Source organism: Vulpes vulpes, chromosome 14 (genome assembly GCF_048418805.1).
Source record: "Vulpes vulpes isolate BD-2025 chromosome 14, VulVul3, whole genome shotgun sequence".
NCBI lineage: Eukaryota > Metazoa > Chordata > Mammalia > Carnivora > Canidae > Vulpes > Vulpes vulpes.
In genome coordinates, this window is record NC_132793.1 from 21817060 (window position 1) to 21829649 (window position 12590).

The following is a 12590-nucleotide window of genomic DNA, read 5'->3' on the forward strand; positions in this document are numbered from 1 at the left end:
GGGAAATGAGCCTTGCTCTACATTTAATGGGGAAGTCCTCAGAGGGTTACAATCAGGTTTCCACCAGCCCTTAGATTTCTTAAAGCCTCAAACTGGAAACCGCGATCAGAGCCGCCCAGTTTCAACAGGGACTTCCAAAAAAAGAATTAAAAAAAACAAAACAAAACAAAACAGGGACTTACCCGAAGGATAGCCTGTTCATGAGTGTTGGAAGGAGTCCCTTCAGGCACAACTACAACTGGCACGTGATAGCGATTCTGAGAGAGCGCAGCTGCAGCTGAGGCCACACTGAAGGCTTCTGAGAGTGATTCAAAGTTCTTCTTGCTGAAGATTGCATTCATTAGTTGGATGACCTGATCCTAAAAGAAAAGGGAAATGAAGCTTGAGATTCTCCTCTGGTAGGAAGACAGGAGAGCCACCCCTCACTCCCCACTAGCTCAAGTCATTCCTTATCTGTTTCTTGGTGTTCGCATGGAGGATCTTTTCACCATAAATCTGAATTGGTAGAGGGGGTGAAAACCAAATATTCTGCATTTAAGATTAAAATCTGGACTTCGTTATTTTTTCCATCCTCTAGTTCAAACTGAAATTCACGCATTTATCTGTCAACGGTTTATTGAATGCTTCCTGTACCAATACAAGGTACTTTTGGAGGACTACTGAGATATAAAAGTGTATCACAAAATACATACAACAGTAACCTTATGTCCCAGGTTACTCTATATGCCACACACTGTGACAGGTGCTTTACACACATGAACTCAAATCTTGACAAAAACCTGGAAAAGATTGATATAATCAATGTTTTCCAAATGAGGAAACTGAGGTTAAAAGGTTAAGGAACTCCTACAAGTTATAACGGGGGGAAAAAAACAAGATAAAAATTCACACATATATTTATTTGTCTCCAAAGTCTTTCCAGAATAAATCTTATTCTTTCCAGATTCCTCTTACCCTCCCAGCTAAGCTAACTTCCCTCCCAACCCTTCTTCGAGCAGTATATTGGGGCTGAGTTTGAATTCAGAAGACCAAACCTTATAGAAAAAAACGTGCATTAGAAAGAAACTAAAATAACTTTCTGTTAAGAACTAATGGGCTGTTTAGAGGAGAAAACTAAAAGCAGTTTTTTAAAAAAGTGGAACCTAAAAGGCATTATTAAAATTCTGGAGGTTGTTTGCTTAAGAAGAAACATTTTCCACTTCAATCAGTTTTGTTTTTTTAAAATTCCCAATCTAACAAAAGAGCTCTCTTGTTCCCGACGGTGTTATTCACAGCCGACATGAAATAATTTTCTTTAATTGTACCAATTACATTTTTCCATCACTTAGGCTGTTGACATGTTAAAATGGGTGACTGTTCACTAGAATGGTTATGTCAAAAGCAGTGACAGCAAAATTACACCAGCCAAATACCTGGTTAGTAGAAGCTTGGGAATAAAGCAAGAAAAAGTTTAAGTTGTGTATTAGAATATTGCAAATTCATCTACTGTGCTACTTATAGGAAAGTTCCTAAATGATTTTTGCCCTAAGACCCACATTATTGTGCTTTCACTCATAACAGATATTAAGAGAGTATGGTATCTCCAGATCTTCTACATTTAGGATGAACCAAAGACAACAGAAGAATGCTAATACATGAATATATTATAAGGTCATATCCTCTAGAGAAAAATCTAATATTAATTCAAATTACCCAAGACAGATAATTGTTTACTATTTACTTGAAGAAACGCAGCACAGAACTCAAAATGCATAAAAGAAATGAAAGTGTTTTTTTTTTTTTAAGATTTATTTATTTATTCATGAGAGACACAGAGAGAGAGAGGCACAGACACAGGCAGAGGGAGAAACAGGCTCCATGCAGGGAGCCCAATGTGGGACTCAATCCTGGAACCCCAGGATCATGCCTTGAGCCGAAGACAGAGGCTTAACTGCTGAGCCACCCAGGCATCCCTAAATCTCTCCTAAAATCAAAGCAACAGCAGCTTGTATCTTAAATCCTTTAGCTCAAGGGTTGGTAACCCCATAAACAAGGGGTACAAAGAGGGTCCGACTTAAAAAGACTTCCCACACACATTCCAACCAGAGGTTCTTTCAGGTTAACAAGCTCTTCTTAGGGGGAAAAGAAAAAAGAAAAGATAAAAAAGAATTAACTCTTGAGAGATGTCTAGTAGACACACATGCCTCTCAGAGAACTATGTCAATCAGAAAAGATTAACTAAGATTTAGTCATTGCCAAGGATGAGGTGGAAGGGAGGCGAGCAGGTAGTTTGAAGTGCAGGGCACTTCTCAAGAGAAGGAGGGTTTGCATGGGCCACCAACATGGAAATCACTCAAGAGACAAGCAGTAAAGAGTACCAGGAAGAAAAGAGAAGGGAAACAAAGTAATACATGTGGCCTTGTCACTCAGTAAAGAGTACCAGGAAGAAAAGAGAAGGGAAACAAGAGTAATACATGTGGCCTTCTTGTCACCACCTCATGACATACCCTCCCCTACTTAAAGCAACAAGGCCTTCAGGTTTCACATCTGAGAATGGTTAGGTACCTCCTTAATGGATGGCTCAGTCCCCACGTGGTCCATGAGCTTGTAGGTGGCAGCCACAAATAATGCTGTTGTTTCCAGTCCTTCTTCAAACTGGAGATACACACCTCCCAGTTCATCGAGGCGAGCAACAAGATCCTGTTACAACAAAGTCAAGTGATAACAGAAATGAGATATGTAAACCACTGTACCCTATGCAGACAGTTCTAAGAAATCTCACTCTAAATCTGGAGAACCCCTCAGTCATTTAGCACTTTGTCAAATAAGATGCTGAGGCAGAGAATAAAGTATATCACACAGGCATCTGAAGAAAACAGTATCTTCTGCAGCTCTGGGAGTGCTCCTTCCCTGAGCCCTGGTACTGAAGCCTAAGGAGTCATGGCACTGAAGACCCCAGGCTGCAGGGCACCTAGGAAGCATCGTGACACAGATGGATTCCATGGCCATCCGTCTGGGTACAACCCACATAGCGGAACATTTCTCTTTCTTACTCAGTGTTCTAAAGGATGAAGAAACATACACTCCGCTGCTGGGTAACATGATAAAGCAGTGCATGTGCCTGTGCGGCACCCAATGAAGACACTGAGGGCGAGGGGACTGCCTGTCATTACTGACTATGCAGAGTCCATGAGGGTGGTCTCTGTATAGCAGTAGGTCCTGGGCAAAGGAAAGGATAAAGTAATCCTAAAAACACAGCGACCAAAAAAAAAAACAAAAAACAAAAAAAGAACAAACAAACAAAAAAAAACACAGCGACCAATTGCTGAGCACTTATTATGTACACCACCATACAAGGAATCAAGGCTCAGACACTAAATAATTTGCCTGAGATTACAAAGTAGTAAATAGCCAAAAAAATAATAATAATAATAATCTGACTTTCAGGTTAGGCCTAAAATCTGTGACTGTGAGCCTATACTAACAAAAGGCTAGGAAAGTAATTTGTTACCTAATTGGTGGTGTAACTATCCTACCCTAAAGAATATTCCCCAGGACATACTGCTCTGATACAAAGAATGTAATGTGCCATGGATATGAGAAGAAATTTAACTGGCCAAAATAAACCATGCATGTCTAACTGCAAGACTCTTCTAAAGGGTTTCAAAGACGGGAGCTGGGGAATTCATTTGGCAAAATAAATTCACACCTCAATCTCCTCCACGATGCTCCTCAAATCTGCCTGCTGGGACAGGTGGGATGCCGTCTGCAGAGCCTGGACCGTTCTGGAAGATAGAGAGTAGAGGTAACTGGCAAATGTCATCTCCTTTCATCTGCTCGCTCCTTCCTGTATTGGAACACTTTCAGGAATATCCCTCTCTTGTTCTTTTTTTTTTTTTAATATATTTTTAAATTTATTTATTCATGAGAGACAGAGAGAGAGAGAGAGAGAAGGCAGAGGCACAGGCAGAGGAAGAAGCAGGCTCCATGCAGGGAACCCGACTGGGACTTGATCCCGGGTCTCCAGGATCAGGCCCTGGGCTGAAGGCGGCGCTAAACTGCTGAGCCACCCGGGCTGCCCCCCCCTCTCTTGTTCTTTAGAAGTATGAGGCAGTCTCAGCCATTAAGGAGCTTAATTACAATCCAGGTGGAAAAGGCCATTGCATTGCAAAGATCCTGACAGCAAGAGGAGGCAGTCCAGGCACCCTGACCTGAAGTAAGTACTGTGAGCACAGAGAAGACAGGGAGCACACGTTCACGCTCCTCTGGAAACGTGTTTTGTTCCCATGGCATCACACAGAGAACACTGAATAAGACTTACTTAGGTTTAGAAGAGAGATGCTCTTCAGGAGAACAGAATCCCACTAAGCCGAGGCATACTACAGTACAAGGTACTGTGCTAGGCAGAACTCAGCTGCTTGTTCACTTTCTACTTTTCTTACTCTATGACCAAAGAAATACTGGGATCCCTGGGTGGCGCAGCGGTTTCGCGCCTGCCTTTGGCCCAGGGCGTGATCCTGGAGACCCGGGATCGAATCCCACATCAGGCGTCTGATGCATGGAGCCTGCTTCTCCCTCTGCCTGTGTCTCTCCCTCTCTCTCTCTCTCATTAAAAAAAAAAAAAAAAAAAAAAAAAAAAAGGTATGACCAAAGAAATACTATGCAAGCTACAAATACAGACTCTTGGGTAAGAACTTGGAACAACTTTTCTGAAACCAGATTCGTGTGTATAAACACTTGCTAATTGTTCAATGCTTGTGCTATCCTGGCCCTACTGAGAGACCTAAAAAAAAGCCACTCCTACCCATTCAGGTATGAAAGAAGATAAAAGGAATTTGGTCTTGAAACCAGAATTTATTCTCCTTCTTCTTTCCCTATCATTTATTTCTGATCATAAAAGCACGTATTTGTCAAAAAAATTTGTCATAAAAGCACATATTTGTCAAAAATTCAACACGTTACTAAATAGCAAAGTTTAAATTCCTGGAACACCTACCCCTAAAATATAATTGTTATCCAACTTCTTATTAACGTAATGTATACATCTTTCCATATGAGTACATATAAATGTACTTTACTCTTATTAACTGTGACGTAGTACCATATGGCTTAGATATACCACAATTTACTCACTGAATCTCCAGTGGATACACATTATGTCACACCAGGCCATGCTGTAGTATAACAGACAAGCCTCATTCATTGCTCTATTTTTAAATTGAAGTAAAATTTACGTAAGAAAATTAACCATTTGAAAAGTGAACAATTCAGGGGTATTTAGTATGTATCTCACAACCTCTATGTGGTTCCAAAACGTTCCCATTAGTCCCTGTAGCCACTGAGCAGCTTCTTCCCTGCTTCCTGGCAAACCCCAATCTGCATCTGTGTCTGTGGATGTACCTATTTTGGATATTTCTTATAAATGGAATCATACACTATGTAACCTGTGTTTGGTTCCTTTCAGTTCACATCATGTTTTCAAGGTTAACTTATGCTATGGCATGTCTCAGTACTTCATTCTCTCTATGGCTTGCTCATGTAGTTTCATCCACTGATGAATATATTTTTTTTTTGATGAATATTTTTCTATACGATAAACTTTGAAAGTAGAATGTGGTAGGTACACACACCTAAGATTTTTTTTATTAGATTCTATTTTCTTAGTGCAGATAACTTGGAAAATATACATAGTGCTTTTCCGGAGAAAGCAGAGGACCCCTGGTGGTTAAGCAACTGCTGCTTAATCCCAGAAAGGTCCCTTATTTCCCAAGAGGTGATCAGGCCTTCGTGTAAAACCATTTGTCCATCAGTCGACACGTGGGGGAGTGGAGAGAGAATTTGTCAGCTTTCGTTAAGATCATAACCATTTAGGTTCCCTCTATGGAAAACCAATCCTGCTAAGATGACAAGCTAGAAAACAGAGCAGTTACAGTTCATGGGCAGGGAAGCTCCAAGCATTCAAAGACTCCTATGAGAGTCTAAAGGGTTTCAAAGACAGGAGCTGGGGAATTCATGGGATGCTTGTCGTTAAAATGCACCAGAGAAAATGAAGCCTGAATTTCCAAACAAGACAAAAATCCCACATCTGCCTGTGATAAATGCTGAGCCCAGAAAAGGCTGCTAAGATAGCCGAGAAAGAACTTTTCAATTAAGATATCATTTTTCTCTTTAGAACAAGTGAATGTCATGCTGGTAACAACTTCAGAAGTTTTTAAGAATGAAATTAATCCACTTAGCTTTTGAAAAGTTTTGTCACTGGCTTTAATTACTTATTCCCCAGTTGGCAATTTCTTTGCCTCTGGAGTACTTTATTCAAACACTAAGAAAGCCGATCTTGTCTTGCTAATATACAGCAGATGATTCAAAGAAATTGGGTTATGAGAGACCATAATGGCATCTTTTCAGATGGTTCATTCAAACCTACAAATTTTTTCTCCATTCTAGACAAGTTTATGGACATTCATATCCTAGAATAAGTCTACTTAAATGTAGAAGGCCCATTTAGAAGTCCTAATTTATATGAGATTTCCTTAAATAGGGCAAGTTGGTAGTAATGTTATACAAGGCATTCTGCTAGTTTGATCTTCACAATAACTCTAGGAGACAAATATCATTGTCCCTGTTTTACATATGAAAACATTGAGGTGTAAGGGGACTAAATAGCCTGTTTATGGTCATAGAGATATCAAATAGAAGGGTCTGGATTTGAACACAGTTCTATCCGATCCCAAGCATGTGCTCTTTCTACCTGCAAGCTTTCTACAAGAGAAAAGAAACATCAAAGTATAATTTCAGCCTTCATTAACTCTTTGTGGGGCACCTACCATGCACCACACTCTGTATCACAAATAAAGAAGCTTACAACCTAAAATAGAAATAACCACAGTACAACCAAGGAAATAGCTTCCTAAGAAAGGGACCTAGGAAGGAAGTGCTCTAGAGGAGGAATAGCTTTTGTTGCATGCCCACTAAGATCCACACACTGCACTCGGTTCTTCACATGCATTATCTCATTTAATTTAATCCTGACATTTGTTCTATGAGGTAAGGATTATGGGTCTCATTTTACAGATGCGGCTCAGGGAGGTTAATAACTAACCCAAGGTCACACAGCAAGGAAGGAATAGAGCTGGTGTTTAAATCTAGATTTAATTTACTCCAAAATGGATATCCTTTCTTCATACTTTTTCCTATTCTGAGATTTTTGAGGGAGATATTTTGCTTGGACGGAAATGGAAAGAATTTGCTGTAGAAGGTGGCATCAGATTGAGGCACTGACAGTGATATCATGACATGAGACTTGGGATCTCACTGGGGATCCTTGGGGATCTCCCCCAAGAGATTATGAGAGGGGATCAAAATAATATGACCTAAAACCAAAGGACCCCAGGACCAAGTACTGGGCCATGTGTACACAAAACATCAGCCCTGGGAAAAGTAGCCGCAAAGTCACTGATGACTGACCATGTGAAAATGATTAGGGTGTAAGTGGCAGAGAGAATGCAATGGGTTGTGAGCCCTGCCCTTAACAAAGCATCCAGTTAAGAAACCTGGGAAACAAGTGAACTATTTATTCTGCAACAGGGCATTGGTGTCACCAACCTCTTGCTTAACAACTAACAGGAGGTCAGGTGCTCTCTCCTCTTCAGAGGTTGCAACCAAATGGGGGACACAAAACAAAAAAATACATACACCATTTTAAATGAGGAGTTTCCGTGCTAAAGACAAAGAACAAAATATAGTATCACTTTTAAGGTTAGTCAACATCCTCAAGTCAGCTACAACATTTAAATTTATAACCAAGAGGAAAGTTGCTCAAGTTCCTTCCCTGTGAGGTGCTTCAAGCCTTTTGTGGAGTAGTCGAGTCTGATTCCTAGCATTCTCCCCTCTGAGCACCCACTTCTCCCACTGGATGCTGTCTCTCACAACTCCAGGGGACCCTGTAAGCCCTCCTCTGGTGCAGAGCCACCACTGCTAACAGCTCACCGTGCCCTGGCCAAGCCTCAATGGAAGATGCACATGGTGCGCTGGTTTTACTTTCCCTCAGTCATCTCCCACCCTTGCTTCAGCCTCTCACCTCAAAGCAATTCTGTCTTTATGGGGCAGTGTGTTTATGTTCTGACTCAGTGTCTTGAGGAACACGGTGTCCGGGTGAGCCCATCAGGACGGGGACCTCACCTGCCTTGGTTCAACAGGGGGTCCACACTGCCTGGCAGAGCATACGGCACACAGCAGGCACCCAGAAAAAATTTGCTGAACTGGTGAACGAACTCTTTCAGGACAGTCTCTGACACAAATGAAGCCTGAGAAGCGCTCGGCATGATGACTTACGCTAACACAGTCTCTTCCTTGCTGAGGCGGGCAGTAAGGGCACTGAGCGCTTCTTGGGAAGCCAAGGGAAGGCCAAAGCCACTGAGGGCTGCTACGGCATGGTAGATCTGGGTAACAGATGAGTCTTCACTGACAGCCGCTAGAAGCAGATCTTTGGTTTCATTTGAAATAGAGATCTAAGAAAGGATTGGCAGACACAGGGTTTTAGGACAGGTGCCGGCAGTTTGTGGCAAACAACATGCAGAGTAACTGCCAAAGCCACCCCCCTCCCCGTCCCACTCAGGGGCACACGATCGTTCCCCCTCAACTTGTCAAACACCAGAATTCGGTGTCTGTAGGAATGGAACGCAACACCTTTGGAAAAATTCTGGCAAGTCACTTGTCTACTTATATGGCTCCCCTATGTTCAATAAAATGGATTTCCAGAAATCTGGTATGAGGGGTATTCTTCCTTTACTTTGAACATTTTTAAATGTTAAATGGAGATGGAAAAAAAAATTCAAGGCTTCCCAGAAAAGAGAAGCAACTCTAGGGAAAAGTTATGTAAAAGCCACAAAAAGTGAAAACTCAGGAAAAAAATAAACTCCATTTTCTTAAAAATAAAATAGTAAGAATGGAATTTCCACCCACACTAATGGATTCTCATTGTTAAAAAAAAAAAAAAAGTTAATTTGATATGATTCTCCCTCTTTAAAGCTATACTTTATAGTTTAAAACAAATATACATGTAGAAGCTGGACTCACCTCACACCCTGAGAGGGCCTGGCTGGACTGGGCAGCGTAGAAAAGGGAGTCCACATTGCTGGGATCAAGATTTGATTTAATGAAGGCGCACGCTTTCTAAGTAGGGATAGAAAGTCAGTGATCAGTGGTGATACACACAGAGACTGGGAAAGTGTACATGCTTTTTGATGATAAAATTCTAAGCAATCTATGATGGCTTAAAGTATGAGCTACACAAGATTTCATGTTTTAAACAGACATTTTCCATAGAACACTATATTACACAAAATTGCTGAGTTCATGCCAAGAGCAACAAACCTCAAATACTTCAGTCTTGAACCCTAGGAAAAAAGGAAAGAAATTACTCCCATTGACCACCTGCTCTGGCCATAACCTGTGCTAGGTGTTTATGATGCTCTTCCTTTTAATGAACGCTAATATCTACCCTGTGGTAGATATTATCATTCCCATTCAACAGAAAAAGAAATGGAGGCTAGAAGTAGTTAAGTTACCTGGTGAAGGTGACAAATCTACATAACAGTAGTGTCTTCTCTGATTCTAATTGCACTGGGGTCTCCACTGAAGATGTGTCTCCCCAACACACCTAAAATAAGCCTGAAATCTATTTCTTGATCTGGACTTTCCAGCTCATGTATAGATAGTCATCACCATGTACCCAACTACCTCAAGCAGAAACCTAGGAATCATTCTGAACTTTTCCTTTACCTTACAGACCTAGTGAACTTATTTCCCTTCTTGTTTTTCAAACCCAATCCCCACCCCTTGGCTTCTCTCAGTGCCTTATTTCTCACTTAGATTGATACAATCACCTCCTAACTGGTCTCAAGCCACAGAGTTCATTCTGCATACTGACTACTCAAGGGTGATCTTTACAAAATACAAAAGCAACCATGTTTCTTTGCTATCAAAACCCTTGGATAGTTTCTTATTATTCTCAGAACAAGATCCCAGTTTCTGATAGAGCATAAAATGCCCTCATGAGTGACATTTACTTCAGTGCCAGCTTTATCACACCACCTCCAACTCCCAAATCTTACTCTCCATCATCCTGTAGCAACACAAAAACACCATGATCTCATCTTGGTATATATGTGATCCTACTATTCCCGATGCGAAGAGCATCCTTCCCTTGTCCTTCCTGTCTGCCCAATCAGCTCCTATCTTTATCTCTGCTCAGATGTCACTTCTCCCAAAAAGCCTTCACTGACATTCATCCCAGATTAGGCCAGGAGTCTTCCCTCCAGAGTGCTCCCCCAAAGTGCTTACAATACTGTACTAACTACAGTGGAGCCAGGCTGCTTGGGTTTGAATTCCAGCTCCCCCAGTGACCAGTTACCTAAGAGCAAAGACTCTGATGAACTTCAGTCACAGTGCCTGTCACAAAGTAGGCACATAATAAAACCCATGCTATTCTTACTGTAACAAACCCCGAGAAATGTTACTTAAGTGTTATATCACTAAATATTTTGATTGAGGTGACATAAAATTCAGCTATTCAAAATTAAATGGCACTAAAACAGTTAAAAGTAGGTGCTTCTGAAGAGGATAGTGTGTAGGGCAAGGTGGGCCACAAAACGGGTTGCTACTTTCCACTAACAGCTGTGCTGTGTTATCTGATATTTTTCTGTGCACATGTGCTACTTTAACCAAAAATCTATTTTTTAATTTTATGAATAAAATTTAAGTAAGTCTCAAAACGTAAATGAAACTCAAAATGAGTTTCAACCAGAAGTTCAAAAGAGACCAAAGAAAGAAATACTTCATACTGAACAAATTAGGGATCTGAAGAAAACAATCTAGTCAAGAAATCCCTTCGCAGAATGCGGGTAAGCATAAGACGTGCTTTGTCGCCATCTGGTGCTTTAACAATAGAACGACAGCATCCAAGACCCCAAAATGAAGATTATGGTCCTCGCTACCACTTTTTGAGCACTTAAATGTAAGCGCTTTACATGCATTTCTCATTTTGCATTAGGTCCTCCTGTTATCTTAAGTTTACAGACAAGAACACTGAGGCATCAGAGAGGCAAAGTGACTTGTCCAAGGCCACTCAGCTCTTCATGGAGGAGCTACAATTCAAACCCAGGCAGCCCAGCTCCAGTCTGAGCTGTACAACCTGTAATTTGTCCTAGAAGAAAACTAGCAACGTGCCAATTCTAATTCTTTGGACAGCCAAATCAAGGTAAAAAATACCAGCCGTCAGTGGCTTCGAAGCTCCCAGTGACAACTTGGCTTTAACAGCGGCAGTGAAAGTGAGAGGAGGCCTTGGGAAACACACACCCTGGACTCTCAGTCAACCCACCCAGTGCTGGGCCTCCACTGGCCACTTCCAGGGGTTTGTTACTCTGACCTCAGCTGTCCTCATTCCAGACTCATCTTGCCAATTGAAGCCTGCAAATCACCCCCTAAATGTTCATTCCCTATCTGCTCCTCCCTAATTTTTCGTGCCCTATATTAATATCCCAATTATCTAAGCATCCTCTTGAGTGGAGAACATCAGTGCTTTTCTCTATCCATTCTTCCCTACAGTTCCCTGAACAGAATCAGGAGTCAAGAAAAGACAGCTCAATCTCTCTCCTCTGCCCTTACCCCTCCCTTATTTCCTCTATTAACGTCTCCCAACTCCTCTTAACTCCTCTCAGGCCACACTGTATTCTCACCAGACTTTGTAACAGCATTGTACTATCAAGGCATAATCCTGGCAAAAGCACCAGATCCTTTGTAACTGGGCCCACCTTTTTCATATGCACTTCACCCGACACCTCTGCTCCAGCTGTCCTGGACAAGTGACTCCCCACCAACACCTTTAAGCCACCAGGCTTAGTAGGGGTTGTTCTCTCCATTTGGAAGCCCATCCACCTTGTCAGTTCAACTTCTCCCTCTCAACTGGTAACTCCTGACACAGTAACAAAACTTACCATGACACAGTTAACAAAACTCAATCAAGACTTCCTTTATTTTTTTTTTTTTAAGACTTCCTTTAAAATAAACTTTCCTTGATCTTTCTCCCCACCTCACCTCCATCTACTACCTTCTTTCTCTTTCTACCAGCGAATCTCAGAATTGGAAAAGCCAAAGGATACTTTCTAATGCTCCCTCCCCCACCCCTGGATAGAACTGATCATTTCTTCATTCTGAAATATTCGCTCCCTTTGCTCCCAGGACCTCCCTATACTTGCCTAGCTCTTGTCCTACTCTCAGCTGCTCCTTAGTTTCATCCTTGTCTACCTGATGGTTCAACCCTAGAGTTTATCAACTCCTGGGTCCACTTCTCAACCCTCCTCTCTCTCCCCGAGCCATTTCATTCACACCGATGGCTTCATCCAGAGCCTCTATGCAGACAGTCTCAGATCTGTAGCCCCAGCCCCAATTTCTCTCAATCAATGGCTGCTTACATGACACAAAGGCACTTCAAGCTCACCATGTTTAAGACCAAATTCATGATCTTGCCTAAGCAAACGTAATTCTCTTTCTGTGTTCCTGTCTTATTGAATGGCCCAACCATCCACCTGTGCAGCAAAAGCTGGAAGTCTTTT

At 41.6% G+C, this 12590-nt stretch overlaps 1 protein-coding gene across 4 annotated transcripts in view; it reads right to left on the bottom strand.

Annotated features, from left to right (window-relative positions):
• RPN2 (ribophorin II) overlaps positions 1 to 12590 on the bottom strand; it is a 57619-nt gene that overhangs the window by 32959 nt on the left and 12070 nt on the right. For all 4 annotated transcript variants that reach the window (XM_072735921.1, XM_026009734.2, XM_026009735.2 and 1 more), the window contains exons 3-7: positions 9055 to 9150; positions 8311 to 8486; positions 3689 to 3764; positions 2545 to 2679; positions 183 to 359 (exon numbers count right to left, since the gene is read on the bottom strand). In XM_072735921.1, the coding sequence (XP_072592022.1) occupies positions 183 to 359; positions 2545 to 2679; positions 3689 to 3764; positions 8311 to 8486; positions 9055 to 9150 (660 nt within the window). The remainder of the gene's footprint in view (positions 1 to 182; positions 360 to 2544; positions 2680 to 3688; positions 3765 to 8310; positions 8487 to 9054; positions 9151 to 12590) is intronic.